The sequence below is a fragment of the Bufo gargarizans genome, chromosome 1, assembly GCF_014858855.1.
Source record: "Bufo gargarizans isolate SCDJY-AF-19 chromosome 1, ASM1485885v1, whole genome shotgun sequence".
Classification (NCBI taxonomy): Eukaryota; Metazoa; Chordata; class Amphibia; order Anura; family Bufonidae; genus Bufo; species Bufo gargarizans.
Genome location: NC_058080.1, coordinates 287,193,881 through 287,221,491, shown reverse-complemented (window position 1 = coordinate 287,221,491; position 27,611 = coordinate 287,193,881). Strand labels below are relative to the sequence as shown.

General features: G+C 42.7%; 1 protein-coding gene across 2 annotated transcripts in view; it reads left to right on the top strand.

Moving 5' to 3' along the window:
- The window catches only part of LOC122945392 (tyrosine-protein phosphatase non-receptor type 9-like), a 50,680-nt gene that overhangs the window by 9,182 nt on the left and 13,887 nt on the right, over positions 1-27,611 (top strand). Inside the window, exons 2-9 of one of the 2 annotated variants that reach the window (XM_044304470.1) lie at positions 10,894-11,034; positions 13,907-13,996; positions 15,035-15,159; positions 15,728-15,833; positions 20,167-20,277; positions 21,640-21,825; positions 22,117-22,289; positions 24,884-24,974. In XM_044304470.1, the coding sequence (XP_044160405.1) occupies positions 10,894-11,034; positions 13,907-13,996; positions 15,035-15,159; positions 15,728-15,833; positions 20,167-20,277; positions 21,640-21,825; positions 22,117-22,289; positions 24,884-24,974 (1,023 nt within the window). Of the gene's footprint in view, positions 1-10,893; positions 11,035-13,906; positions 13,997-15,034; positions 15,160-15,727; positions 15,834-20,166; positions 20,278-21,639; positions 22,290-24,883; positions 24,975-27,611 lie in introns of both variants that reach the window. The other variant, XM_044304467.1, reaches the window with a different exon arrangement.

Here is a 27,611-nt window from a genome sequence, read left to right as displayed (position 1 = left end):
TGACTGATAGCAACCCATTCTTTCATAATCACTTCTTGGAGTTTGTCAGAATTAGTGGGTTTTTGTTTGTCCACCCGCCTCTTGAGGATTGACCACAAGTTCTCAATGGGATTAAGATCTGGGGAGTTTCCAGGCCATGGACCCAAAATGTCAACGTTTTGGTCCCTGAGCCACTTAGTTATCACTTTTGCCTCATGGCACGGTGCTCCATCGTGCTGGAAAATGTATTGTTCTTCACCAAACTGTTGGATTGTTGGAAGAAGTTGCTGTTGGAGGGTGTTTTGGTACCATTCTTTATTCATGGCTGTGTTTTTGGGCAAAATTGTGAGTGAGCTCACTCCCTTGGATGAGAAGCAACCCCACACATGAATGGTCTCAGGATGCTTTACTGTTGGCATGACACAGGACTGATGGTAGCGCTCACCTTTTCTTCTCCGGACAAGCCTTTTCCTGATGCCCCAAACAATCGGAAAGAGGCTTCATCGGAGAATATGACTTTGCCCCAGTCCTCAGCAGTCCATTCACCATATTTTCTGCAGAAGATCAATCTGTCCCTGATGTTTTTTTTTTTTGGAGAGAAATTGCTTCTTTGCTGCCCTTCTTGACACCAGGCCATCTTCCAAAAGTCTTCGCCTCACTGTGGGTGCAGATGCGCTCACACCTGCCTGCTGCCATTCCTGAGCAAGCTCTGCACTGGTGGCACTCCGATCCCGCAGCTGAATCCTCTTTAGGAGACGATCCTAGCGCTTGCTGGACTTTCTTGGATGCCCTGAAGCCTTCTTAACAAGAATTGAACCTCTTTCCTTGAAGTTCTTGATGCTATAAATTGTTGATTGAGGTGCAATCTTGGTAGCCACAATATCCTTGCCTGTGATGGAAGCACGCGTTTCTTTGCAGGTCACCATGGTTAACAATGGAGGAACAATGATTTCAAGCATCACCCTCCTTTTAACAGGTCAAGTCTGCCATTTTAACCCAATCAGCCTGACATAATGATCTCCAGCCTTGTGCTCGTCAACATTCTCACCTGAGTTAACAAGACGATTACTGAAATGATCTCAGCAGGTCCTTTAATGACAGCAATTAAATGCATTAAAGGACCTGGGGATTAAGTTAATTTTCATGGCAAAGAAGGACTGTGCAATTCATCTGATCACTCTTCATAACATTCTGGAGTATATGCAAATTGCTATTATAAAAATTTAAGCAGCAACTTTTCCAATTTACAATATTTATGTAATTCTCAAAACTTTTGGCCACGACTGTACACATACCAGCCGCCGACAGCACATCTTTCTCTGACAGAAATCACAAAAAGGGAGTTTTTTTTCCATCACATATGTCTGTTATACTTGGATGCAAGGAAGTAGAGTAAGAATATCCAATATGACATAGGAACAACTCAAGACATCGCAAAGCAAGAGAGACACATACATTACTCTGAGTTTGCTACAAATGTGAGTATTCCCAACATTTGAATGGACGCAAGGGGCCTGAGTACCTAGCCATTCTCCCCAAATTTCTTAAAATTTTGATATAGCATTTCGCTTAGGCTACTTTCACACTTGCGGCGTTGCTTTCCGGTATTGATATCCGACAGAGGATTTCAATACCGGAAAAGAATGTTTCCATTTAGTCCTCATGCATTCTGCATGGAAAGAGATCCGGTCAAGATGTCTTCCATTCCGTAAGCATTCCGCTTTGTGACCGGACACAAAACAGATATAAGCTGTGGTTTTGTCTGGTCAAAAAATTGCACCTGTTACCCATTGACTTTCAATGTATGTAGTGATGGATCAGTTTTTTTTCCCGTTTTTTGATTTCACACAACGGAACAGATACATCCTCATGTGCAAAATCAAAACGGATCCGTTTAATTCCAGTATTGAGATCATCTGCCGGATCTCAATACCAGAATTATCGAAAGTAGCCTTTAACCCCTTAACACAAAACTATGTGCATGTACGGCAGGGGATGAATTGCCAGAATGCCTTCCGCCGTACCACGGGCTGATCGGGCGAGTGCAGGAGCTGCGCCCGCCTGGAGACACTAAAAAACCTGAAACAACCAACCCAAAAAAGTTGTCATATTTGGTATTGTCGCGTCTGTAACAACCTGCTCTATAAAAATAGCTCATGATCTAACCTGTCAGATGAATGTTGTAAATAACAAAAAATAAAAACTGTGCCAAAACAGCTATTTTTTTGTTACCTTTTAGAGCAACCAAAAATCATCTGTACCCTAAAATAGTACCAACAAAGCTGCCACCTTATCCTGTAGTTTCCAAAATGGGGTAATTTTTGGGAGTTTCTACTCTAGGGGTGCATCAGGGGGTCTTCAAATGTGACGTGGCAAGTTAAAATTATCCCAGTGAAATCTGCTTTCCAAAATCCATATGGCGTTCCTTTTCTTCTGCGCCCTGCCGTGTGGCCATACAGCAATTTAAGATTATATAAGGTGTTTCTGTAAACTACAGAATCGGAGCAATAAATATTGTTTAGTTTGGCTGTTTAATCCTTGCTTTATTAGCGGAAAAAATTTATTAAAATGGAAAATCTGCCAAAAAATATTCTGAAATTTCATATCCATTTTCAATTATTTCTTGTGGAACACTTAAAGGGTTAACAAAGTTTGTAAAATCAGTTTTGAGTACCTTGAGGGGTGTAGTATCTAGAATGGGGTCACTTTTTGAAGTTTCTACTGTAGGGGTGCATCAGGGGGGCTTCAATGGGACATGGTGTCAAAAAAACAGTCCATCAAAATCTGCCTTCCAAAAACCATATGGCGTTCCTTTCCTTCTACGACCTGCCATGTGTACAGCAGTTTATGACCACATGTGGGGTGTCTCTGTAAACGACAGAATCAGGGCAATAACTATTGAGTTTTGTTTAGCTGTTAACCCTTTCTTTGTTGGCGTAAAAAAAAAAGATTAAAACGGAAAATCTTCCAAAAAAGTGAAATTCAGAAATTTCATCTCCATTTTCCATTAATTTTTGTGGAACACCTAAAGAGTTAACATTTGTAAAATCAGTTTTTAATACCTTGAGGCGTGTAGTTTCTAAAATGGTAATTTTTGGATGGTTTCTATTATGAAAGTCTCACAAAGTGACTTCAGACCTGAACTGGTCCTTAAAAAGTGTGTTTTGTTTCTAAACTTCTAAGCCTTCTAACGTTCCCAAAAATAAAATGGCATTCACAAAATGATATATAGGGAATGTAAAGTAATAACGATATGAGGTATCGCTATCTGTTTTAAAAAGCAGAGAAATTGAAATTTGGAGAGTTGTGAATTCTCCCAATTTTTTTTGTAAATTTGGTATTTTTTTTAAATTAAATATTTTGATTCAAATTTACCACTGTCGTGAAGTACAGAATGGCTTGGAGAAGTAAAAGCGTAATCACCACATGAAGTGACACATGTCAGATTTGCAAAAATCTGTTTGGTCCTTAAGGGGTTAAAGGGTTTTCCAAGCACTTGATATTGATGACCTCTCCAAAGGATAGGTCATCTATATCTTATTGTAGAGGGTCTGATGCCCAGCACCTCCACCGATCAGCGGTTTCCTGCAGTCTCTGATGCTGGAACTAGCCCTCTGAATGGTGTGGTGGCTGTGCCAGGCTACTGCAAATTAGCTTCCATTAACTTCGGTGTCAGCTGTGCTGCAGTAACCCGGCACGGCCACAAAATTTTCAACAAAGCTGTACTTCCTGTTCCTTTCCGAGTTCTAGTTCCAGCATCAGAGGCTTCAGGGAACAGCTGATCGGTGGGTGTGCAGGTTGTTAGTAACTCACCGATCAGATATTAATGACCTAACCTGAGCCTGATAAACCTCTTTAAAGGAGTTTTCCAAGACTACAACACCCACACAATGCCCAGATCGTCGGTGTTGACCATATTTACCTGGCCCCGCCGCCAGTTTCCTTGACAATCGCTCCATGGCTGTCTCTGCATCTCCCCTACGTGCAAATTACATAGGCTTGGCTGCTGTGGCCAGCTTTGATTGACATAGCCAGGCCATGGCGAAGCAGCAAGGGAGGAGTTGGGCAAAGAAAGGAGGGGAACTTGGGTGCTGCAAGAGTAAAGCTGACATCCTTATTGCACCAAAGGCTTAATTAGCTTTTTCTGAAAAAGTATCATAACTGAGGAACAGAGCCTCGGATCAACAAAAGAAAAACTGTGTTTAAATGGCACCTGTCTATCATGGTTTGGAAGGAAAAATATCCTAACGTCCCTAGTGCTACCAAAACTAACTTACCTCCAGCAGGTCCTTCCCAATCCCTAAATCCTTCTAGAAGTCCCTCAGATCTATCTTCAGATCCTTTTGTTTGGAACAAAAATAGAGCCCGACTTGCATACGACACCTTAAGCCACCCTAAAAACCTAGGTGGTATTGCACTACCGGACCCCGAATGATATGGCAGGGCAATCCTCCTTGCTAGAGTAGTAGATTGGTTGAGAGCTCCACTAAATAAATCATGGGTAAATATGGAACAACATATGTTAGGCACTTCATTTAGAGGAATACTATTGGGCTCCAAAACTACCCACTTGGCTCTTACCCCAGCTGCTTCCCTTGTGAAAACTCTCTCTGCTTAGGACTGGTTCCAAAAAACGCAGTACTCAATCCCCGTTCCTTCCCCGCTTCTACAAGTTAGAGAGGTCCTAAACTTGGCACCCAAAGCTCTATACGATAGCCTTCCCCTTAAAATTTGGCACTCCTCTATAAGAATTCAGGAACTCCTTTTGGAGTTCCCACACTGGAATACCTAGGTCAAAAAACAGGGATCTACTATCTATATATTAATTCCCTACACTTCTTAAAAGCCTATCTCTCCCAAAACGTGAGTCTCAGTGATCTATACAGACCTCAGGTATGGTTTGAGAGCTTAATTGGCAGCCATCAAAACCCTCAGAAGCTCATATCACAAATCTACAAAAAAAAACTCTGAATCCCCCCTACCAAGGTTACCCCAGCCTTTATTAGACAATGGGGAAAAAGACCTAGATGTCACTTTTACCAATTCAGAGATTGAATATATCCTTTTCTCCCCCCCCCCCCCCCCGCCCCAAATCATCAAGCTGTGTAAGATTCCAAGAACATGGTTATAAGATCATCACAAGATGGTATAAAACTCCAGACAAGACTTACAGATTCTCGACGTCTGCCTCTGACACTTGTTGGAGGTGTCTGAAGAACGGGGCACCTTCCTCCATATTTGGTGGACATGCCCAAATATCAACAAATGGTGGGAGCAGATTAACCAAATATGCAAGACCTCGATTAGACCTTCCCCTGAGTCTGCCCTTCTAAACCTTTACACATCCATTCGCAATAGACCTGATCTACAGCTGTTCAGACATCTGATCATGGCAGCTAGGTTTTTTATACCAAAATATTGGCTCTCTGAGGACCTCCCATCAGTCGAACAATGGTCTCTTAAAGTTGATCAGCTATACAGCCTTAGGGTCCATTCACACGTCCTGTTTTTTTTCATCCTGAAAAACGGTCCGTTTTTTGCGGATCCGTTGTTCCTGAAAATGTTTCCGTATGTCATCCGTATGTCATCCGTTTTTTGCGGATCCGCAAAAAACGGAAACATGTATACATTTCAATAATCAAATAAAGTTGTTTGGATTTCTTTGAAAAAAAATTGAAAAAAAAAAAAAAAAAAATTTGTTATGTGTTTCCAGGAACGGAATCCGCAAAAAACGGATGACATACGGAATGACATCCGAATGTCATCCGTTTTTTGCGGATCCATTGACTTTGTATTGTACCAGGATCCGATTTTTCAGGACAAGAATAGGACATGTTTTATATTTAAACGGACATGCGGAACGGAACAACGGAAACGGACAGCACACATTGTGCTGTCCGATTTTTTCCAGGACCCATTGAAAATGAATGGGTCCAGATCTGGTCCTGATCTGTTCCTGAAAAAACGGAACAGATCAGGAAAGAAAAAACGGACGTGTGAATGGACCCTTAAGGAGATTTCGGCATGGGAAATGCGCTCATTCCATAAGTTCAATAAAACTTGGTATAAATGGAAGATCTTCAGAGAACAATGATTCACTTAGGCTACTTTCACACTAGCGTTCGGGCGGATCCGTTCTGAACGGATCCGCTCATAATAATGCAGACGGAGGCTCCGTTCAGAACGGATCCGTCTGCATTAAAATGGAAAAAAAAAAAGCTAAGTGTGAAAATAGCCTCGGACGGATCCGTCCAGACTTTCAATGTAAAGTCAATGGGGGACGGATCCGCTTGAAGATTGAGCCACATTGTGGCATCTTCAAACGGATCCGTCCCCATTGACTGACTTACATTGTAAGCCTGGACGGATCCGCACGCCTCCGCACGGCCAGGCGGACACCCGAACGCTGCAAGCAGCGTTCAGCTGTCCGCCTGTCCGTGCGGAGGCGAGCGGAGCGGAGGCTGAACGCCGCCAGACTGGATGCAGTCTGAGCGGATCCGCTCCATTCAGACTGCATCAGGGCTGGACGGCTGCGTTCGGGTCCGCTCGTGAGCTCCTTCAAACGGAGCTCACGAGCGGACCAGCGAACGCTAGTGTGAAAGGAGCCTAAGAAACTGGGCATTTTAAGTTCCAACATGTCTCCCTACCTTGCTACACTATGGTCCTCCAGATCATTCTCCATCGGCATTATTCTCCAGAGATATTCTTTCAGATCCCTTTAGTCCAAGCTTCATAACTCGCTCAAGACCGTTATAATGGACTTTTCCGGACTAAGCTATATAAAGAACCACAACAGAGATCTAGTTGCCTAAACCTTACTGTTGATATGTTTATTACATGTGTTTTTTTTTTTTTTTTGTTTTTTTCTTTTTTCAGGAGGAACTTGATCCTCCGATTTGTGTATTGAAACTCGACTCAATAAAAACAATTTAAATAAAATAAAAATGGCACCTGTCAGCAGATCTGTACGAAGGATGAGCGAATCAACTTCGGATGAAACATTCAAAGTCGATTTGCATACAACTTTGTTTTAATACTGTACAGAGCGAGTGCCCCGTACAGTATTAGAATGTATTGGCTCTGATGAGCTGAAGTTATTACTTTGCGATTGATTTCTACTGTAAAAAAAAAAACTAATTTCCCGAACTTGGGTTTGGTACCAAGTGGTTTTTGTTTTTTTTCCTGAAGTCGATTCGCTCATCCCTAATCTGTACCTATGACACCGGCTGACCTGTTACATGTGCACTTGGCAGCTGAAGGCATCTGTGTTGGTCCCATGTTCATGTGTCCGCATTGCTGAGAAAAATGAAGTTTTTATATATGTAAATGAGTGTCTGTCTAGGAGCAATGAGGGTGTTGCTGTTACACCTAGAGGCTCTGCTCTCTGCAACTGCAGTTCCCTCTGCACTTTGACAGGGCGATGCATGATAAAGTTTTCACTGCCTGGCCTTGTCAATCAAATTGGAGAGGAAGTGGTAGCTGCAGAGAGAGCGGAGCCTCTAGGTGTAATGGTAAAGCCCCTGTTGCTCCTAGCGGCTCACTTGCATATATTAATACATAATTTTTCTCAGCAATGCAGGCACATATGAACATGGGACCAACACATTTGTCTTCAGCGCCAAGTGCACATGTAACAGGTCAGTCAGTTTTACCAATCTGACAGATGCCCTTTAGGCTGCATTCACACTAACATGGTGTTTTGCGGTTCCGCAGGTTGAGCATGGTCTATACAAACCGTCTGATAGGGAGGTTGCTGGTGGGATCCACAACCTTGGATTTGGTCTGACTCACTCAGTTACTTATCCCTCTGTAATGTTACTAGGCTTTTTCTAGTAATCACTTTTTTCAGTTCCCAGAAAATCCCTTGGATATTTGTAGACGTTTCTGACTGCTCATTATTCTGACATGGCCATTGTTTAGCAGACCTATCATATTAGATTACTCATGTAATTATGTGCTGTCTAATTTATAAAATCATCAGCGGACATAGTAAATTGCAGCCTTTCAGCGCACTTGTCATTCTCTAGACAGTAATTAGCTGCAGGTAAAGCCTTGGCATTGAGCTTGGCCTCCGAGCTCTCTATTGTGGCGGAGTAAGGAGCATGGTTGGCATGTTCCTGCCTTTTTATATAGGCTCTTCCTCATTCCTGGAGCTTTTACACATGAGTAATCACAAGTCATTCATATAGGATATTAGACATATGTGCAGCCAGGTTTATGGCTCCAGTGCTTCTATAGTCTTGATAATCTCCTACTCCTTCTGTGTATTGTCTACATTTCCTTTGCAGACCTTTGTCTTCATGGTTACAGACTACAAACAAGCCCTGTGTAGTCAGCTGCTGGAGACATAGATTCTAAAGGGAACTTTTCGCCACCATAATGCCTCTCATACCGCCCACAGTACCTCACAGCTGTTATGTTACCAGCTATGTCTTTGCCTGTTTCATACCAAAACTTTGCCAAAAAAACAACTTTATTCATCCCATGATGCTTGAAGTCAAAGGAGCAGTGTTCAAGATCTCCAAGTCAAGCTAGCCCTGCCCCTGCCCCCAAATCCCGCCTCTTTCCCCATGATTGATGCCTGGGTGCTTTTAGTGCGCAGATTAGCTTTCAGCGCTTGCACAGTTAGCCAATTTTTTGTGTCCTTGGCTTGAGAGGCTCACTGCGCAAGTGTAGACTCTGAAGTGGGTCAATCAGTCTGTCTAGTGTGTATGGGCAGACATATGAAAGTTCTGTGTATAAACCATCTTTGCATGTCATATGATATGGATGAAAATGCAATACTGTGTGGTTGTGGTTAGCGATGGTACAGTGAATCCTCAACCACCGTGACACTGCTACTTGCTCCGTGTATTGTCTGTAGGAAACATTAGGGATGAGTGAATCGAGTTGTCTCATCAGCAGGACTTCGTTTGTGGGGAGGGGTTGTCCCCGCAGGGAAAGTGCCCACCTGCCTCAAGATTGACAGGCTCAGACATTTATCAGTTTCCCATCTGTGAGGGCAGGAAATTGTCAGAGCCATGTCCAGTCCTGTCAACCTTGAGGCAAGTGGGCTCTTCTTCCTCCGGTGGTGACAGCCCCCCACAAGTGAAGAAGTCCTGCTGATGAGATGAATTGATCTTATATCACGGGTATCGGCAACCTTTGGCACTCCAGCTGTGGTGAAACTACAGCTCCCAGCATGCTCCATTCTCTTCTATGGGATTTCTGAGAACAGCTGAGCAAGTGTACATGCTGGGAGTTGTAGTTTCCTTCACCACAGCTGGTTGATCAGCCTATTATTTTTTCTGTGTTTGGCCACCATTATGATCATAGCACCACATTTCTGCTGTGATTGCTGCCTATGGGAATAAATGAGGGTGCTATAGGGAAATCCATTTGGCTGTGTTCAGTATGGTGCCACAGATCTACGTGGTATCCTGTTTGTACATCTAGATGTACGGTAGTACAATGTATTCCACATGGTAATGAGATGCTGGACCTGCCATATTGATTTTTAGAACAGTCTTCCCATTCCTATTGACAGCTCTCATCTGTCTCTCTGTGTCTGTATATTGAAATATTTCCGACAACTCCCTTGGGAACCATTGTGAGATGACTTCCTTCTCCCTTCCTGATGATCTTTTATTGATTCTCTGCTAGCAGTATCCATGGAAGGATGAGGAGATGGCATTTATTTTCAGCACGCTTATTTTCTACCTTGTAACATTATCAACAATTCTTTAGATGGGTTTTTAACTGGTATTTTATTATAAAATGTGATTAAATATCAATACACATTGTAATGTGGCTGTAGCGCCATTCACTATAGAACTTTTCTCCTATACGTCAGTTAAAGGGATTTTCCAAGATTTTCATATTGGAGGCCTATCCTGAGGATAGGCTATCAATATGTGATGGGTGGGGATCGGACTCCCGACACCCCCGCTGATCAGCTGTTTGAGGAGGTAGATGAGCTCTGGTGTGCACTGTGGCCTCTTCCTAGGTCTGTGACCTCACGTTTATCAATCATGTGGCCTAGGCGCAACTCAATCTCATTCAAGTGAATGGGGCTGTGGATAGATCATCAATATCAGGTTGGCCAGGATCAAACTCCTGACACCCGAACCAGTCGTACGAGCGCTGCCTTTTCTCTATTTACGTGCTCACCGTCGCAACTGCAGCAGCAAGCAATGTAATTACAACTATGGCATCCCCGTGCTATTCACTTGAACAGACTGAGCCTTGCCATAGAAGTGAATGAGGACGCTATAGATGTAATTATGCCTGCTCACCACTGAGATATTGAAAAGCGAGCAGGTAAACAATGAAGAGAAGGCAGCGCTTTCTCTTAAAATAGCTGATCGTCGAGGATGCAAGTAGTCGGACCTCCACCAATCTGATATTGATGACCTATCCTGGGTATAGCAAATCGGCAGTATCCAGTGAATCCTTTATTGGACGGACTTTACAGAAAGTGTGCCATAAAATCAAGCAGCAACGTTTCGGCTGTATCCTAGCCTATGTCAAGGGTATAGGTCATCGATGGAAAAAAAAGCAGACAACCCCTTTTAATGAACTGTGCTGTGCCTTGCAAGCTGCGCGGAGGCCGCAGCGCTCATCAGAGAGACATGGCTTCAAACAACTCATCAGCTGGGGTGTCAGCAGTAGACCTATTGGAGCAAGGCTTATTTTTAGTATGGTGGTAGTTTATTAATAAACTGGTCTTGTTGGTTCTACTGCGGAATTTTTTTTTTTTGCCCTTTGGTCCTAATGGAGATTTCTACTGGGGTTAATTAAAGGCAACCTGCGGCAGGTTACAGAGCAGAAGGGACTGTTTGTTACCAGTCAGTCTTCATGGTCCAGTCTACATTTGACGTGCTTTTTTAGGATGCAGTTAGTTCATCACAATAATGATTTCTTCTCATTTGACAGGCAATTGAGGAGTTTATTTCCGAATTGAAGACTCGGGAACAACCACAAGTGGTTACGGTGCCTCCTAACACTGCTGTGAAGTTTTTAATGGCTCGGAAGTTTGATGTTTCTAGAGCGATTGATTTATTCCAGGCTTACAGAGTAAGTCCAGGCCGATTTCTTCATTCTTGGATATTAATGAGCCTTGTGTTTAAAGGGATTCCAGGGCTTTGATTTTGATGACTGACTTATTCTCAGGGTAAGTCATCAACATGTGATCGGGGCGGTCAGATGCCGGAATCTGTACAATGAACAACTTAGATACGTGTTGTTGTAATGATGGCGTGTAAGGCTAGGTTCATGTGTATTTATCCATGCCAGAAACCTAGTGGATTCATAGTCAAAGGGATTTGTTGGGTGCCAGTAGTGTCCTGCAATTCTGGTTCTCTCACTGTTTTGGAACAGCATGTGAACCTAGCCTTAGAGATGCAGGGGTGTGGAAATAAAATAAAAAAACACCTACTTGTCGAAGGACTAATGCTGGGGCTCGATCTACTTGTCCTGATACAAAAAATAATTTTAAATCAAAACCATATAACCAGGGCTAAGCTACTGCACAAGCTACCTGCTCGGCGCCCGGAACTGCATGTCCTGGGTGTCGGGCGATATGATTTTCACACCCCTGAGATGTGACAGGAATGTAGATTGGCCTGAAGCAGGTAGAGATCTCCTTACGCTTCCAACAGTCCTGAATTGGCTGTACAATCCCCTCAACCAGACTGCAAATAGGGTGGGGTTTATGCAAACCCAGACCAGGAGTGGGCGTTTTGGGAAATTCCTGATTTTGGTAGTGGACCTTGAGTGTACTCACTAAATTTCACACATTAGCCTGATAGATGTGTGCGGTGTAAAGTGCCCTGGTAGGTTAGGCAACTTTTGTGAAAACCCTCTAAAAAGCAATAATTCATTTTGGAAATCCTGTTTTTATTGGTACACATACAGTGGATTTAAAAAGTCTACACACCCATGTGTCAGGTTTCTGTGATGTAAAAAAATGAGACAAATATAAATCATTTCAGAACTTATTCCACCTTTTTAATGTGACCTATAAACTGTACCACTCAATTAAAAAACAAACTGAAATCTTTTCGGTGGAGGGAAGAAAACAAAAATAATGTGGTTGCGGAAGTGGGCACACGCTCTTATAACTGGGGATGTAGCTGTGTTCAGAATTAAGCAATCACATTCAAAATCGTGTTAAATAGGAGTCAGCATACACCTGCCATAATTTAAAGTGCCTCTGATTAACCCCAAATAAAGTTTTAGCTGCTCTAGTTGGTCTTTCCTGAAATTTTCTTAGTTGCATCCCACAGCAAAAGCCATGGTCCACAGAGAGCTTCCAAAGTTTCAGAGGGATCTCTTTGTTAAAAGTAATCAGTCAGGAGAAGGGTACAAGAGAATTTCCAAGGCATTAGATATACCATGGAACACTGTGAAGTCATCATCAAGTGGAGAAAATATGGCACAACAGTGACATTACCAAGAACTAGACTTCCCTCCAAAATTGATGAAAATATGAGAAGAAAACTGGTCTGGGAGGCTACCAAGAGGCCTACAGCAACATCATAGGAGTTGCAGGAATATCTGGCAAGTACTGGCTGTGTGACAACAATCTCCTGTATTCTTCATATGTCTGGGCTATGGGGTAGAGCGGCAAGACGAAAGCGTTTCTTACGAAGAAAAACATCCATGCCAGGCTACGTTTTGCAAAACCACATCTGAAGTCTCCCAAAAGCATGTGGGAAAAGGTGTTATTGTCTGATGAAACCAAGGTTGAACTTTTTGGCCATAATTCCAAAAGATATGTTTGGCCCAAAAACAACACTGCACATCACCAAAAGAACACCATACCCACAGTGAAGCATGGTGGTGGCAGCATCACGCCAAGGGGCTGTTTTTCTTCAGCTGGAACTGGAGCCTTAGATAAGCTAGAGGGAATTATGAACAGTTCCAAATACCAGTCAATATTGGCACAAAACCTTCAGGCTTCTGCTAGAAAGCTAAACATGAAGAGGAACTTCATCTTTCAGCATGACAACGACCCAAAGCATACATCCAAATCAACAAAGGAATGGCTTTACCAGACGAAGATTAAAGTTTTGGAATGGCCCAGCCAGAGCCCAGACCTGAATCCGATTGAAAATCTTTGGGGTGATCTGAAGAAGGCTGTGCACAGGAGATGCCCTCGCAATCTCACAGGTTTGGAGTGTTTTTGCAAAGAGTGGGCAAATCTTTCCAAGTCAAAATGTGCTATGCTGATAGACTCATACCCAAAGAGACTGAGTGCTGTAATAAAATCAAAAGGCGCTTCAACAAAGTATTAGTTTAAGGGTGTGCACACTTATGCAACCATATTTTAATTTTTTATTTTTTCTTCCCTCTACCTAAAAGATTTCAGTTTTTTTTTTTTCAATTGCGTTTTTAGGTCACTAAAGGTGGATAAAGTTCTCAAATGATTTATCTTTGTCTCATTTTTTACATCACAGAAACCTGATATTTTAACATTTATATCTACTGTATATGTTTTAATGGGAACCTGTCATACCAGTATGTTATACTGCTGGGGTTTAGTGTTCTAAACATGCCCATTTAATGTCTGTTTTAAAATTTTCTCTAAAAGTTATAATGTAGTGCACTGTATGTAAGTAAGCAGAGAAAGCTATATAATGACAGGTGGAGTAGTGTCGGGATCCCTTAAACTGAAAATCCCTTCAAGACACTAGGTTCCTCCACTTTCCTGAGCACCTCATTACTTTATAGTGAATTTATTCATTCAGTTACCCAATGAGATTTTGCAGCCTGTGATTAATCACTTGTAATAAAATGAGTCCGCGTCACCGCTGAATATTGTAGAGGCATATAAATATGTATGTTGAAGAGTGATTTTGGACAGCAAGGTGACTTGGGATGGCTGGAACAACACAGGTAAAATAGTCTCCTGCTCATGTGCTTTACCTATTGCTTTACTTAATAGAACACAAGACTTAAAGAAGGGATCTACAACATAAATCCAGATGAAGAACCTCTACGCTCTGAGCTACTGAGTGGTAAATTTACGGTTTTAGTAAGTATTACCAATGGCAAAGTCCTGTATTTTCACTTCTAAAGCTTTACATTTAAAGGGGTTTGGAGATTATATAATCTCTATCCATGTAACTGTAGCAGTGTTAAGTGAATTAAATTGTTCTTGACTGCATTTGGTTAGTGTGCCAGAATAGGCTTGTTCTAGTAGGATAGGTGATAAATGTATGATTATTGGGGGGCTTACTGTACGGACAGCGATTATGAGAACAGGGTTGCCCTGTGTGACTAGAGCAGTAGTTGCATGACCACCACTCCATCCACCAGAAATAGCTGAACCCTGTGGTATTTCTAATTTATAAAAGGTACTCTAGGACCTATGTTCTTGTGTTCTGGCGGGGTTCCTACATATGAACCCACAGTAATCGCCTTTCCTGTGGTTAGGCGGTACATGTTCTTCCTCCAACTCTGTTTTCCAGCTGCGTTCAGTACTCGCCCTACTTTGTAAATTTGTTACCTCTAAATCGGAATGGTTGGAGGCTCTGCATGGCTTTTACCACACTTATGGCCACCTGCCTGCATAGGGTGGTAGGGCACCGTAGCGGTGATGGCAGGCTGGTGTGCATTGCTTGCACTCACTGCTATGGGAGTCAATGTGCTGTCTCTGCTCACTCTTGACATGTGTGGCTTGTTTATGGCTGTATTTTGGGGTCTGTCTTTCCTCTTTATATATGTTATCAAAACCTGGAACATATCGTTGTAAACAAGCCCTATATCTGCCGTCTCTACCAACCCATGGCCAAGTTGGGTGTGTGGCCCCCTGCTGGAGTCACATATAGTGATACAAAATTTGGGGTTTTGTCTGATTCCTCAAAGATACTGATACTGTCTTAGGTTATACAATAATCTGAATTATGAGACAGTCTTGGAAATGTACATTATACGTCCAAACCACGTCTTTTTCTTCGGCTTTCTCAGTGTATCGGCATAGATTAATTGGATTTAAGCTGTAAAATTATAGGGCTATACATTTCTTTTCCTAGCATTTCATAATGACAGTGTTTGTGCTTCTCAATTACAGCCCGGAAGAGATGCAAATGGAGCAGCGCTAGCCTTGTTCACTGCTAGACTCCACCGGCCGGATGTAACCACGCATAAGGCTGTTCTCCAGGCAATTATCTACCAGCTAGATAAAGCCATTGAGAGGTAATTTATTGATGAAGGATCACTTAATCCTTTCCTTCCCATCAGAACAGAATGAGGTTGCAGGGGATGCTTTGCCATAATATATTTTTGGGAGAAATGAGTAATACATTTCAAGCAAATGTTTTATGGTTATGTGGAGGTTATGATTATAATTTGTGATTTTATTGGTATCAGTGAACGACATTATTTGCCAGTATGTGAAAGCAGATCTCCATGTATTGTTTTATTGATTTTTGCCGTTAGTGCCTGTTCCATGCTGATAATACTTTCTGGAAGAAAGCTCATACATCAAGAACTACATGAATAACTAAGACGCTGGCAGCCACATGAATGAAATATTGTTAGGCGCGATTAGCTTTAAGCTCTGTTTCCCCAAAACCCATTTATATGCTACAGTTTGAATGAAATTGCTGGTGATCTGAAGCATGTGGACATGTTTGAGAAGCCTTGAAATATTTGAATTGGTTGAAATTTTAGCTATTACTGGTACAGTCTTTACAATGTTTTTTTGAGGTTAGTAAGAGGTTATTAACCTGCTGTAATTTTCCTTAATGTTCTTGGTCCGTAGGGTGGAGACGCAGAGGAATGGCCTCATCTTCATTTATGATATGATTAATTCCACTTATGGAAATTTTGATTATGAACTGTGTGTAAAGATATTGAACCTTTTAAAGGTATGTTATCAACTGCTTTCTGGTACATGTTTTTGCAATTGTGTTATAAACACACTTAACCTAGGTTTATTTAAATTCGCATGGCATATGTTTTAATTTTAAAAAGGCATTTAGGGTTAAATAGGACCTGACACTACTTCTTAGGCCTCTTTCACACTTGCGTTGTCCGGATCCGGCGTGTACTCCACTTGCCGGAATTACACGCCGGATCCGGAAAAATGCAAGTGAACTGAAAGCATTTGAAGACGGATCCATCTTCAAAATGCGTTCAGTGTTACTATGGCAGCCAGGACGCTATTAAAGTCCTGGTTGCCATAGTAGTAGTGGGGAGCGGGGGAGCAGTATACTTACAGTCCGTGCGGCTCCCGGGGCGCTCCAGAATGACGTCAGAGCGCCCCATGCGCATGGATGACGTGCCATGTGATCACGTCATCTGGAGTGCCCCGGGAGCCGCATGGACTGTAAGTATACTGCTCCCCACTACACTTTACCATGGCTGCCAGGACTTTAGCGTCCCGGCAGCCATGGTAACCATTCAGAAAAAGCTAAACGTCGGATCCGGCAATGCGCCGAAACAACGTTTAGCTTAAGTCCGGATCAATGCCTTTCAATGGGCATTAATTCCGGATACGGCAAGTCTTCATGATTTTTGGTCGGAGCAAAAAGCGCAGCATGCTGCGGTATTTTCTCCGGCCAAAAAACGTTCCGGTCCGGAACTGAAGACATCCTGAACGGATTTCTCTCCATTCAGAATGCATTAGGATAATCCTGATCAGGATTCTTCCGGCATAGAGCCCCGACGACGGAACTCTATGCCGGAAGAAAAGAACGCAAGTGTGAAAGAGCCCTTAGCGTGTTACCTTTCTGAGGGGGGAGGGTACCAGTCTCTGCATAGTCTGACCCTGTAACCACTTGAATGGTAACTCCTATTTGTCAGTTTTATTCAAAAAGTTCTAGGGAGTATAACAGAGTAACGTTACAAAGCATATCTATAACAAAATATGCTACAGAATGATTTCATTAAGAATAGAAGTACTTGGAGTAGCTCAAACATGAAAATAAAGACAATGCTCCATGAGTAGAATTGCAGGATGTACACACTGTGCTCCCTCTGTATGTTCGTGCTGTAAGGGCTGAACTACCATGATTGTCAAGCCATTGTCTTCAGTGGAAAGACTGCAGGCCAGCAGCCCTAGTGTCTAGTGTCTTTTTATGGGTCTAGTAAACCATAATTGTGCGTAAAGGTCTCTACAAACATGAATTTGGCAATGGTCTGTTTTGGGCACTTTTTTTGTGGTTGCTTTTCTGACCTTTTTTTGCAAAAGTCTTGTCTTACCACTGCACTAGCATTTACTTGTGATATTTTTCCCCTTGTAGAGAAGGTGTCAAAATGCCAATTGCTGCAGCAAGCTTCATTTTGTTCAAAAGACAAAAAAACACTTGTCCTGCATTTCATATTTCCCATAGACCTGCAGCTGGTATTTGGAGCTGGCGGTATTTTCAGCCAAAAACACTGCAAAAATGCAAAAAAGTCACACAAGTGCACAGGAACACTAACAAGAAGTTAGAAATCTGGGATGGTCTAATGCAGGGGTGGCCAACCTGCAGCTCTCCAGCTGTTGCAAAACTACAACTCTCAGCATGCACAGACTGCCTACAGCTATTAGGGTCCATTTACACTTCTGTATGTGTTTTGCGGATCCGCAAAACACGGACACTGGCAACGTGCTTTGTGGACCGCGCATCGCAGGCACTGTCATAGAAAATGCCTTTTCTTGTCCGCCATTGCGGACAAGAATAGGACATGTTCTATTTTTTTTTTTTTTGCGGAACGGAAGTGCGGATCCACAAATGTGAATGCGGACAGCACATTCCGGGCTCCATTGAAAATGAATGGGTCCACACCTGTTCCGCAAAATTGCGTAACGGATGCGGACCCGTTTTGCGAACGTGTGAATGGACCCTTAGCTACAGGAGGGCATGGTGGGAGTTGTATTTTTGCAACAGCTGGGGAGCCACAGGTTGGCCATCCCTGGTCCAATGGCGCTAGCACAAAATGTACAGATAAAGAGCAGATTTCTTGTTTGAGTGTGACTTATTAATGAGTATTAAAATGTAAGTAGTACAGGTTGCTAGTGAGCAGCTCTTTCATGCCTGAGCTAAGCCCTTCCTTTGTCTGGTTCCTGCCAGCATCTCCGGAGTAAAACAGCTTTTCTATTATACTTCAGTTATAGTCAGGAATGGTGATTTAAATACATTTAAAGAGGCCTTCTGGGATTGCTATGGTTTTTACATATATGCTAATATAGTTGCTTAGCTCATGTACATCTTCCCTGTGCTTTTCAATTTGGACTCTTAGACCATGTAAGCAAATCATTCTCCCCCCATATCCTGTATGTAGCACTTCCTGTCCCTGTATCCAACCAAACCCATGATGCACTTCTCCTTTCTCTGCCACAGCTCCAGCACCGCCCCTAACAATACCCAGCCAGTTTATAGCTCCTCCCATCTGGCTACCTACATAGATCCTAGTCTTCCATGGCCCCTGTTGCTGCTTTAACACACCCATGGACATATCACAGGACCACATATCATGGGACCACAGTCCAGAGCAGTTCACAAATTAAAATGGCAGATACCACTTGAAGATTAACTCTGAAACAAACCCCCCAAAAAACTCAATAGACGAAGCAGTGCAAGGAAAGGAAGAATGCCAAGACTAACCTAAAATTATGAATACAGTATACTGACCGATTTTATATAATTACCAGTTAGTGCTGGCATTCTTATACACCCTTTTATTGCATTGTTCTGCCCATAGCCCAGAATGGGAGCTAAGAGCAATACACACAACTTGCAGCTTTAGGCTCCATTCACACGTCCGCAAAATGGGTCCGCATCCTTTCCGCAATTTTGCGGAAAGGGTGCGGACCCATTCATTCTCTATGGGGACGGAATGTGCTGTCCGCATCCACATTTGCGGATCCGCACTTCCGCATCCGTGCTTCCGTTTCCGCAAAAAAATAGAACAGGCATATTCTATTATGTCGGCAATGTGCGGTCCGCAAAATGCGGAAAGCACATTGCCGCTTTCCGTGTTTTGCGGATCCGTGTCTCCGTGTATCCGCAAAACACATTGCGGACGTGTGAATACAGCCTAATAGAGAAGTATTTTCAAGGGATGATGATGCAAACTGGAAAACCTATTCTAGGGTAGATTCACACAAAAATTACCAGCTCCAGATGTTAGCTAAAAGTCTACAGGAAAAAAAAAGGCAGACATTCAGGATATAAGAGTAGTATGTTGAAGCAGTGTGTTTTTTTTTTTTTTTTTTTTTTTTTTATATCTCTATTTCCTTTAATAAAGTGGAAAAAAAGGTCTACAACTCATTCACACCCTTTGTTTTGAAATCAAAAAGCCATAAAAAAAAAACTGCCTATGCTGTGATAGGGAGAGCATGGACACGCCCCCTGAGCTGCAGCAGAGAAGACACTCCCCTTGAGCTGTCAGCTTGATATAAATCTAGCAGAGCAATTAACGGGGAGATCTCTGGACCCATGTGAGGCCCAAGGCTGGTTCTAGCTTTGTTAGAAACAGCTTGTACTATATGATCTCTGGTTTTCATTTTTTAGATTAGTCATAGGATAACCCCTTTAATACAAGGCACTTACTAATGTATTGTGATTGTCTGTATTTCTTCCTTTGCTTGCTGGATTAACTTTTCCCATCGCCTGTTTCCAGTAGTTACAGCCACTGCTGCAGCGCAGATACGCGGTGGCCTGTATGGTGGCTGCTACGCTTGTGTGCCTATATATGCTTCCACGGTTGTACCCACCAGAGAGCCAGCTATTTTTCCTACAGTGTGAAAGCGTGGCCACAGCTTCTCGTTTGCAGGGTGGTCGTAACCCTACGATACACTGGCCTACCTGAAATAGAGGCAGACCACGCAACTGCTATAGGGCCTGGCGCAAAACTTTTTCTTCTCTTTTCCCACGCTTGAAAACACTCATGTAGCTGCCACTCAAGGGAGCTCAATTCAAAAAGATAACAGCTTCCATTGTAGTTGTATTAAAAGGGAATCGAAGTACATTAATAAGGGTCTTGTCGTAACTTTCTCTACATGATAAATGCCATTTGCTGAAGACAGACAACCCCTTTAAAACAATTTAGAGGATTACATGGGCGGGGGTTTGCTGGAATAAACATTGACTATAAACTGTATCAAGCAAGTGTGTATGGAAATGCATTGAGTTACATGGAAGCATTTTGTAGGGTACATTTTCTTTTCTTTTATGTATGTTCAATTTTTTCATTCCTTCCTTTTGTCCCTAGGGTGCTTTTCCTGCGCGGTTAAAATGTGTTTTTATTGTATCCTCTCCTCTTTGGTTTCGAGCTCCGTTTGCTGTTTTACGACTTTTCGTCAGAGAAAAGCTGAGAGAACGGGTAGCGTATTATATTTTTATGTGTTTTTTGTTTTGCTTGTTTGACTTTAGTTTTTTTTTTTTTTTTCTTTTGTTTTTTATGATTTTGCTTGGGTTTTCTAGTGAGGTTCTAAAAATATTATTGTAAGCTTAATTACAAGAGGTAGTTGTCTAGAAAAGAACTGCATTATTTATAAAGCAAGTAGAATTTACCTTTAATGTATCGTGGTGCTGTGAACTTTTATTGGAAGTGTTCTTAAAGCAAGAGCACAGCCATTCTGTCCATTGTTTTCAGTGAGTATCCACTCCAAATAACTAGAAACTTGATAAGAACATTTAGGCTGCCTATATGAAGTTTCCTTCCGACAACGGGGGAAAAAAGAAATCGCACACAGCAAAACTGAAGTACATTAATTTTAAAGTTGAGTTACATTAATGTAATTTAAAGGGGTTCTGCAGTTCTTTTAAACTGATCTATCCGCTCGATAGATCAGCATCAGATCGTCGGGGGTCCGACACCCGGGACCCCTGCCGATCACCTGTTTGAGAAGGCTGCGGCGCTCTAGTATTGCCACTGCCTTCCATGGGTTTCCCTCAGGGCCAGTGACGTCACGACTAGAATCACTGGCCTGAGCTTAGCCGCGCCCAGGCCAGTCATGACGACACTTGACCTGCAGTAAACGGCAAGAAGGCTGCGCCGGTGCCTTCTCAAACAGCTGATCAGCAGGGGGTTCCATGTGTCGGACCCCTGCCGATCAGATGCTGCTGATCTATCCGGTTTGCTGTGTGCTTTCTCTTGCTTGGAAGGAAATGCAACATAAATGCAGATATGTTGCAAAAACTACATTTCTCCCCAGCCCCCCCATTTGTGTTTTTGCTGCATCCGGAATGCATCACCACCACAACACATGGCAGATTCACACCTGGTTTTAGCTTCAAAACGGCATCAGAAAATCTGATTGCGTATGGTCCGCCTTGTGCTGCCTACACACATTGCGAATTCTCTTGCAGAAAAACCTCAGCATAATACAGTACCAGCAAAAATACATACATTTTGCTTTTTAGTTCCGTGCGGATTTTGAAATCCACAGCGTGTTCGTTCTTTTGTGTGGATTTCACCCTTTTCAATGCAAGGGTGACATCTGTGGGAAAAAATGCATCAAATCCTCACAAAAAAAAAAGTAACATGCAGTTTTTGGTGAGGAAACGTACGGTAATTTGTGCAGAATTTCTGCAAGACAATCCACACCCATGTGGAGGTAGTCTTACTGTTTTAACCCCTTTGAGAAGTGAACGTTTAGCAATGCTTATCACACGAGGTTGGATTGACACTCACCTGACCTTGTGCAAAGGATTCTTTTAATTCTTAATGTTTCCCCCACAGGTGCGCACAGTAAAAGCCCATGAGTTGGTAAACCACATACCCAAGGAGTCTTTACCCGAGCATTTGGGAGGAACGTCCAAAATAAGCCATGTTGCTTGGATACAGGCCTGTGTCAATTCTAGACAAGGCCAGGAGAATGGAGACTGCATGGACCATCTCTTTGTTATATACTCTGAGCAAAATCCTGTGAGTGATAGACTAAATTCTAATTGCACCCAGCAGAATGTGACTGACAATACCAGACTTATTCACAATCATTACCATGAAAACAGGACTAAGAATTACGCAGAGACGCACAGAGTTAGTGGCTGCGTGCACTGGAATGGTTCTGCCGTTAGCGGCAACTACGATTGTTGTGATAAAAGCTCCAGCGCAAACACAAACTGTAGGAGGCCGCCTCCTCAATCGGAGACCCCTCCGGACACCCCATTGTATAAACAGCCTGCTGACAATCCTTCCATCCCGCCTTTACCCCAGAAATCTCGACCACTGCCCGCAGACATGGAGCAATCCATACACATGCCTGAAGAAGGAGGAATGACGGTACTGGGTTTGGTTCAGCATGTCAAGAGGATGAAAAAGAGGGGCATTTTTCAGGAGTATGAAGAAATTAGAAAAGAGCCACCAGTCGGTACTTTTGATGTATCAAAGTAAGTTGTAACGTCCTGATAAGAAACCCATTCTCTGAGGAATATTGTTTGTCTGTGATTTGTAATACATTTGTTGTATATGTTTAGGCAGGTCCTCCACCCACACACAAGGCTAGTGATCATTGTAGTCCAACACTAAATGCAGGAGAAGGTGTAAAAACGGCAAACAGGAAAATGCTATAGAAACAGCCTTAGATATTTTTATTGCATGTATCTTGCAATAAACTTTCATTTGAAATGTCCCAATCATTGGCTTCCAGGTTAGGAGAAATAGGATTTTATGGTGAGTTGCCTATTGTACCCCATAAACAATTGCCTAAGCTTCTACAATGCAATATGCTGTGTGAGCAGGAATAAGTCAGGATGGGTTCACATCCTTTGAATGTTTAGAGATATTGCGAATGGTAGGTTTTCCTTCAGTTCCTAACACTTGGTTCACACCTTCGTTCATCATTTTTGAGTGGCTCTTTGGCCAGCTGAACAGTACAATATGCTTCTCTGCCCCTAGCAGTAGACTATTCTTTTCAGTGAATGTCCTGCCATAGTGTCTCACCAGCTTGTAGCACCTCTTGCTGACACTTATATGAAGAGACTTGCTTTATGTATCAATTCTTTATGCATATTTGTTTTTATTTTAGGCTGGCCATACATATTCATTAGCTGTCGTCTGTTCAGCCAGATGTATGTCTTCATTTGTCCTTTATTATACAGTCATACATCTGATATGACATGCGTACATGCACACGACCGTTGTGTGTTTTGCGGTCCTTTAATATAACTGCCTATTCTTGTTCACAAAGTGCGGACAAGAATAGGGCAGGTTATATATTTTTTTGCGGACCACTGAATGGAACAATGGATGCGGAAAGCACACACAGTGCTGTCCGCATCTTTTGCGGCCCCATTAAAGTGAATGGGTCCGCATCCAAGCTGCCAAAACTGCGGCTCGGATGTGGACCAAAACGGCTGTGTGCATGAGGCCCTAGGTTAATGTCACTGGGATCTATTGATCTGTGATTGGCCGTCTTAGAGCTCATTCACATTTTGCCGAACGTAACATACTGTCCTATTCTTGTCCGTAAAACGGACAAGAATAGGGCATGTTCTGTTATGTTGCACTGGTGTGCTGTCTGCATCTTTTACAGTTGCTTTCCTAAAAATACTTTTGTGTGCATGCGCCCTTAAAGAGTTATTCCGGAGTCAAATAAGAAACTTGGGGAAAAAAGGGCTGTATAAGATAGTTTGATGCTAATATCACATCCTAAATGTGCAAAATGACCTTCTTTGTCGCACTGCTGCTCCTTCTCTGTGCTGCAGGAGTGGCAGTGTCTTTAGCACCACACCATGTAGGTAGTAGACTATAACTATTGCTGATCTCTATTCCTAGCTCTTCTACTCCCTCAGCTTTCCCCTGGCTCTTGTGTGTTTCATATTGTGCTTCCTCACTCCCGAGTGTCTGATATAGGTGCTGGCAGTGAGCATGTGCGACCTGCAATCTGAACTACAGGTTGTAGCCCTAGGCAAGGAGCCATAAACACCACATTTTGGGCCAGTAAGTGGTGAGTTCTCGTGTGGGTTTTATGTAACAATTCATAGGATTTTTCTTTGCACCTCCATACTTTCAATAGGAGTCAGGTTATACTGGAGTAGCTCTTTAAGGCCTCAATCATACACAAACAAGGCTTTATAGGGGTTGTCCAAGATTTTGATATTGATGATCTAGCACCCCCTTCCCCGTCAATCAGAAGTTTGAAGAGGCCTAGACGCGCATCAGTCCCATGCAATACTAAGCACAGCTACTGTACAATGAAGGCTCGGTAAGCTGAGAGGAGGCTGCAGCGGCCTTCTCAAACAGGTGAACAGATAACGATGACCTATCCTGAAGACAGGCCATCAATATTAACCTGGAAAACCCCTTTAAAATTCCCTGTGGTATCCTTTTTAGCAACTAAATGTAGAGCAAAGTCGCTGGTAGAGAACTCCACTGCTACAGCTGAGCCTTACCCTTCATGGCCTGTCTGATAATATAGTAGGTGTTCTCTATGACCCACTTAATAAGCACTGTAATTAGATGTTCCTGGAACTTCCTTAGTGATCAGTACGCCTCACTGTTGGAGCCCAATTGCCTGATTCACCTTCTCATCCCTCACTAACCATAAAGGCCTCATTTGTCAGCAGCTGACTAGCTACAATCACGTGGATCCAGAAAATTCCTTAACGTAAAGGTGTGCAGGCCGCATTATGTGCCATTGTGATGAGTGGCATTAGCAATATTTCTTGCTGTATTTAAAATAATATTGGAATATTGTTGGAATAAGCAAAGATCCTAGAGAATCAAGCAGTACTAAGGCTGGACTCGCACATGCAGCGTTTTCCACACACCAGTGGATACACAAGGGAGGAAAAGTATCTTGGGCTTGACCTTCTTTTAGGGTGATGATGAAAACGACCACAAAACATTTGATAGGTGGAACTTTATGGACTTGTCTCTTTTCAGCTTTTACTATATTCATTACTAGTAGTAATGCTCCTGATTTTGATTAATGTTTGTATTGGATTGCCTCTTAGTGTTGTATTTCCCTCTCTTCTCACAGGAAGCCTTACAATCAAGCCAAGAATAGGTACAGTGATGTTTTGTGCTTGGACCAGTCCAGGGTTAAGCTGGGACTTATTGGCACAGATGAGGTAACCTTCAGCTAATTGATAGAAAATCACCTTCCATTAGAGGGCACTGCCACACAGCGCAGTCGGGTGCTACGGAGCTGTACAAGCCATAGAAACCCTCACTAAAACTAATGAGGACTGCACTGTTTATAGGTTATGCATTGTTAATGGCCGCACAGTATTGCGGGTGCCACAAGGCCATTAACTATGCAAACCTACTAAACAGTGTGCTCCTCATTAGTTTAATTAGGGCTGCTATGGCCACTTCGCAACCTTGACACAACCACTCCATTTGGACTATGTTGCAGGGCTTATCTGCTGTGGTCTTTCCCCAATATACTCTTGCTAGATGGTTTAAAGGGGTTCACCCCTCTGGTTACCAGGTCCAGTGGTGTCATGTTCATTGTTCACATGACCACTGAAGCCATGTGAATAATGAATAGCACAGGATCATTGAAGGGTAAGAGAATCGGTCACCAGTAAATTCAGTATTAAAGCAGGCAGAATGCCTTGTACAACAAGCACAGCTGTTGATACCTTCGGGGTAATCCGTGGCTTTAAGTTCTTATGCAAATTAGCAGTTAAGTGCACCAAGGTTGGGCTCAAGCCGCTCTGTGCACTGTTTTGCCTCCTGCTTCCTCTGCCAGCCCCTCTCTGTTCTTGATTGAAAGGGCCAGATGAGATGACTAGGCAGGAAGGAGAAGATGGGTCTAGCAGAGGAACTGGGAGGAGCAAGGGTGTACAGAGGGGGCTTGTGCCCCCCCTCAGTGCACTTAACTGCTTATTTGCATATGGAATAAATGTACTTCACCAGAATGAAGCTACGGATCGCTAAGTGAAAGGTATCATTACATTCAGCTGAGCTAGCATTGAGGGTCATATAGTAAAAAGGCTGCAGTGTCATGCAGCCAGTTTACCTGTGGTGTCTATGCACCTGAAACCTCCACCAGTTTCCTAGTATAAATTATAGTAAATGTGTTAGGCCACTTTTTAAGAGAGTGGTGAGATCAGCATCAAAACTTAAAAGGTTGACGTTTTTTGTGCGAAAAATTCAGTTTGGGACAAAAAGTTAGGACTTTTGTACGCCAAAAAACTGGCAAACTCCCACTGTGCCTGGTTTAGCAGTGAATTTTCCTAGGACGTGCTCCTTCGAAAGGCAACATAAAAACCATGTTTTCTCCATTATTGCAGCTTTTTTGTGGTGCGGTAATTGCCCATGCAGTTTTAACAGGTGAAACATTTTAAGAACATGTGTAGGGATGGGGACAATGCAGATTTTAGGCCAGAGACTACATTATTGAGTGGTCTGCACATGGTAATCTTTTGATGGGCAGTTTACCGATTTTTGTATTTTTAAAATGAATAATTTTATGGGGCTTTTGTTGTGCTCGTTGCGTTTTCAGTTACTTCAGAAGAGCAATGCACCAAATGTGGTGCGCATGCCTGCTTTATTCATAGTGCAATCCTTATAAACCATATACGTGCTTGTACAGAATCCATATAGAGCAGTGATTAGCAGTTATTCAGCTATACACAGATGCGGCCTCCTAGTGATCTTGTGCCTGCTGCATAGACGTACCGATGTACACAAACGTGCCCAAACTAAAAATCAACCTCTAGGCAGACGCAAATGGTTTTGGAAGGATTTCAGAAAACAAGCTGTGTTATGTAAGTTCTCCAGAAGGGGGAGCTAAATGTTAGTCAAAGATGTTAGTGATCTGCATGTTGTCCAGTGCTGGTTTTCTGCCCACAGATGCCTTCTTGCAGTATATGTATGGTTTTGATGAAATTTAAGCACTAAGGAGGGAAAGTACATCAAATACATGGATTTCAGTGTTGAGCATGTCTATTGCCAGTGTTGCTGTTTTGGTGCCAGGTTCATTATCTATCTGTGGCTGTAGTGCCAAGTGCCGCATAAAGAGCCAGGGTTATAGTTTGATCCTAGTGGCAAGTTGCATTATGCAGTTATTTGCACTTTAGTATCTTCAGTTATTTTTGGGTAGCTGCTAATATTAAGGGGTGAGAGCCAACTGTGCCCCCTCCCTGGTTGGGTGAGAGCTGATTGGAGTAGAGCTTATATTGCACTTTAAGATGGTGAGCAATGTCTGCGCAGCACGAAAGCTTCATATGTGGCGCCGTGGCTCATAGCCTAGATAGTAGTGTACCATGTTCCAGAAATGTCATCTGAAATTATGTTCCTTAAATCTGAATGGGATTGTTTCTGCAGCAAGGATTTTTACAAACCCCATTTAGTCATTTGACAATTGTAGAAATGTATGCCACCGTCCTGCTGCATAAATATATTGTAATGGGCCCTGGAACAGACATATGGATGTGGAGCGCACACTCTTCACATCCATATCATCTTCAGCCCCATTGAAATGAATAGGTCCACATAAAATCCACAAAAAATCAGGCATGGAACAAAAATGCAATTGCGAATGGGGCCTTATTGTGAAGCTTCTTGGCTTTTTACAAACGGATGGGGGAAGCTGCAATACCAGGCCCTGTTTCCCCTATGTACAGACCATTCTGACTATTTACTACTGTAGTTTGGCTACTTTCACATTAGCGTTTTTTGCCGATCCGTCATGGATCTGAAAAAAAAAACACTTTTTGTTGCCATAATGCAACCGCATGCGTCAGTCTCGAACGGAT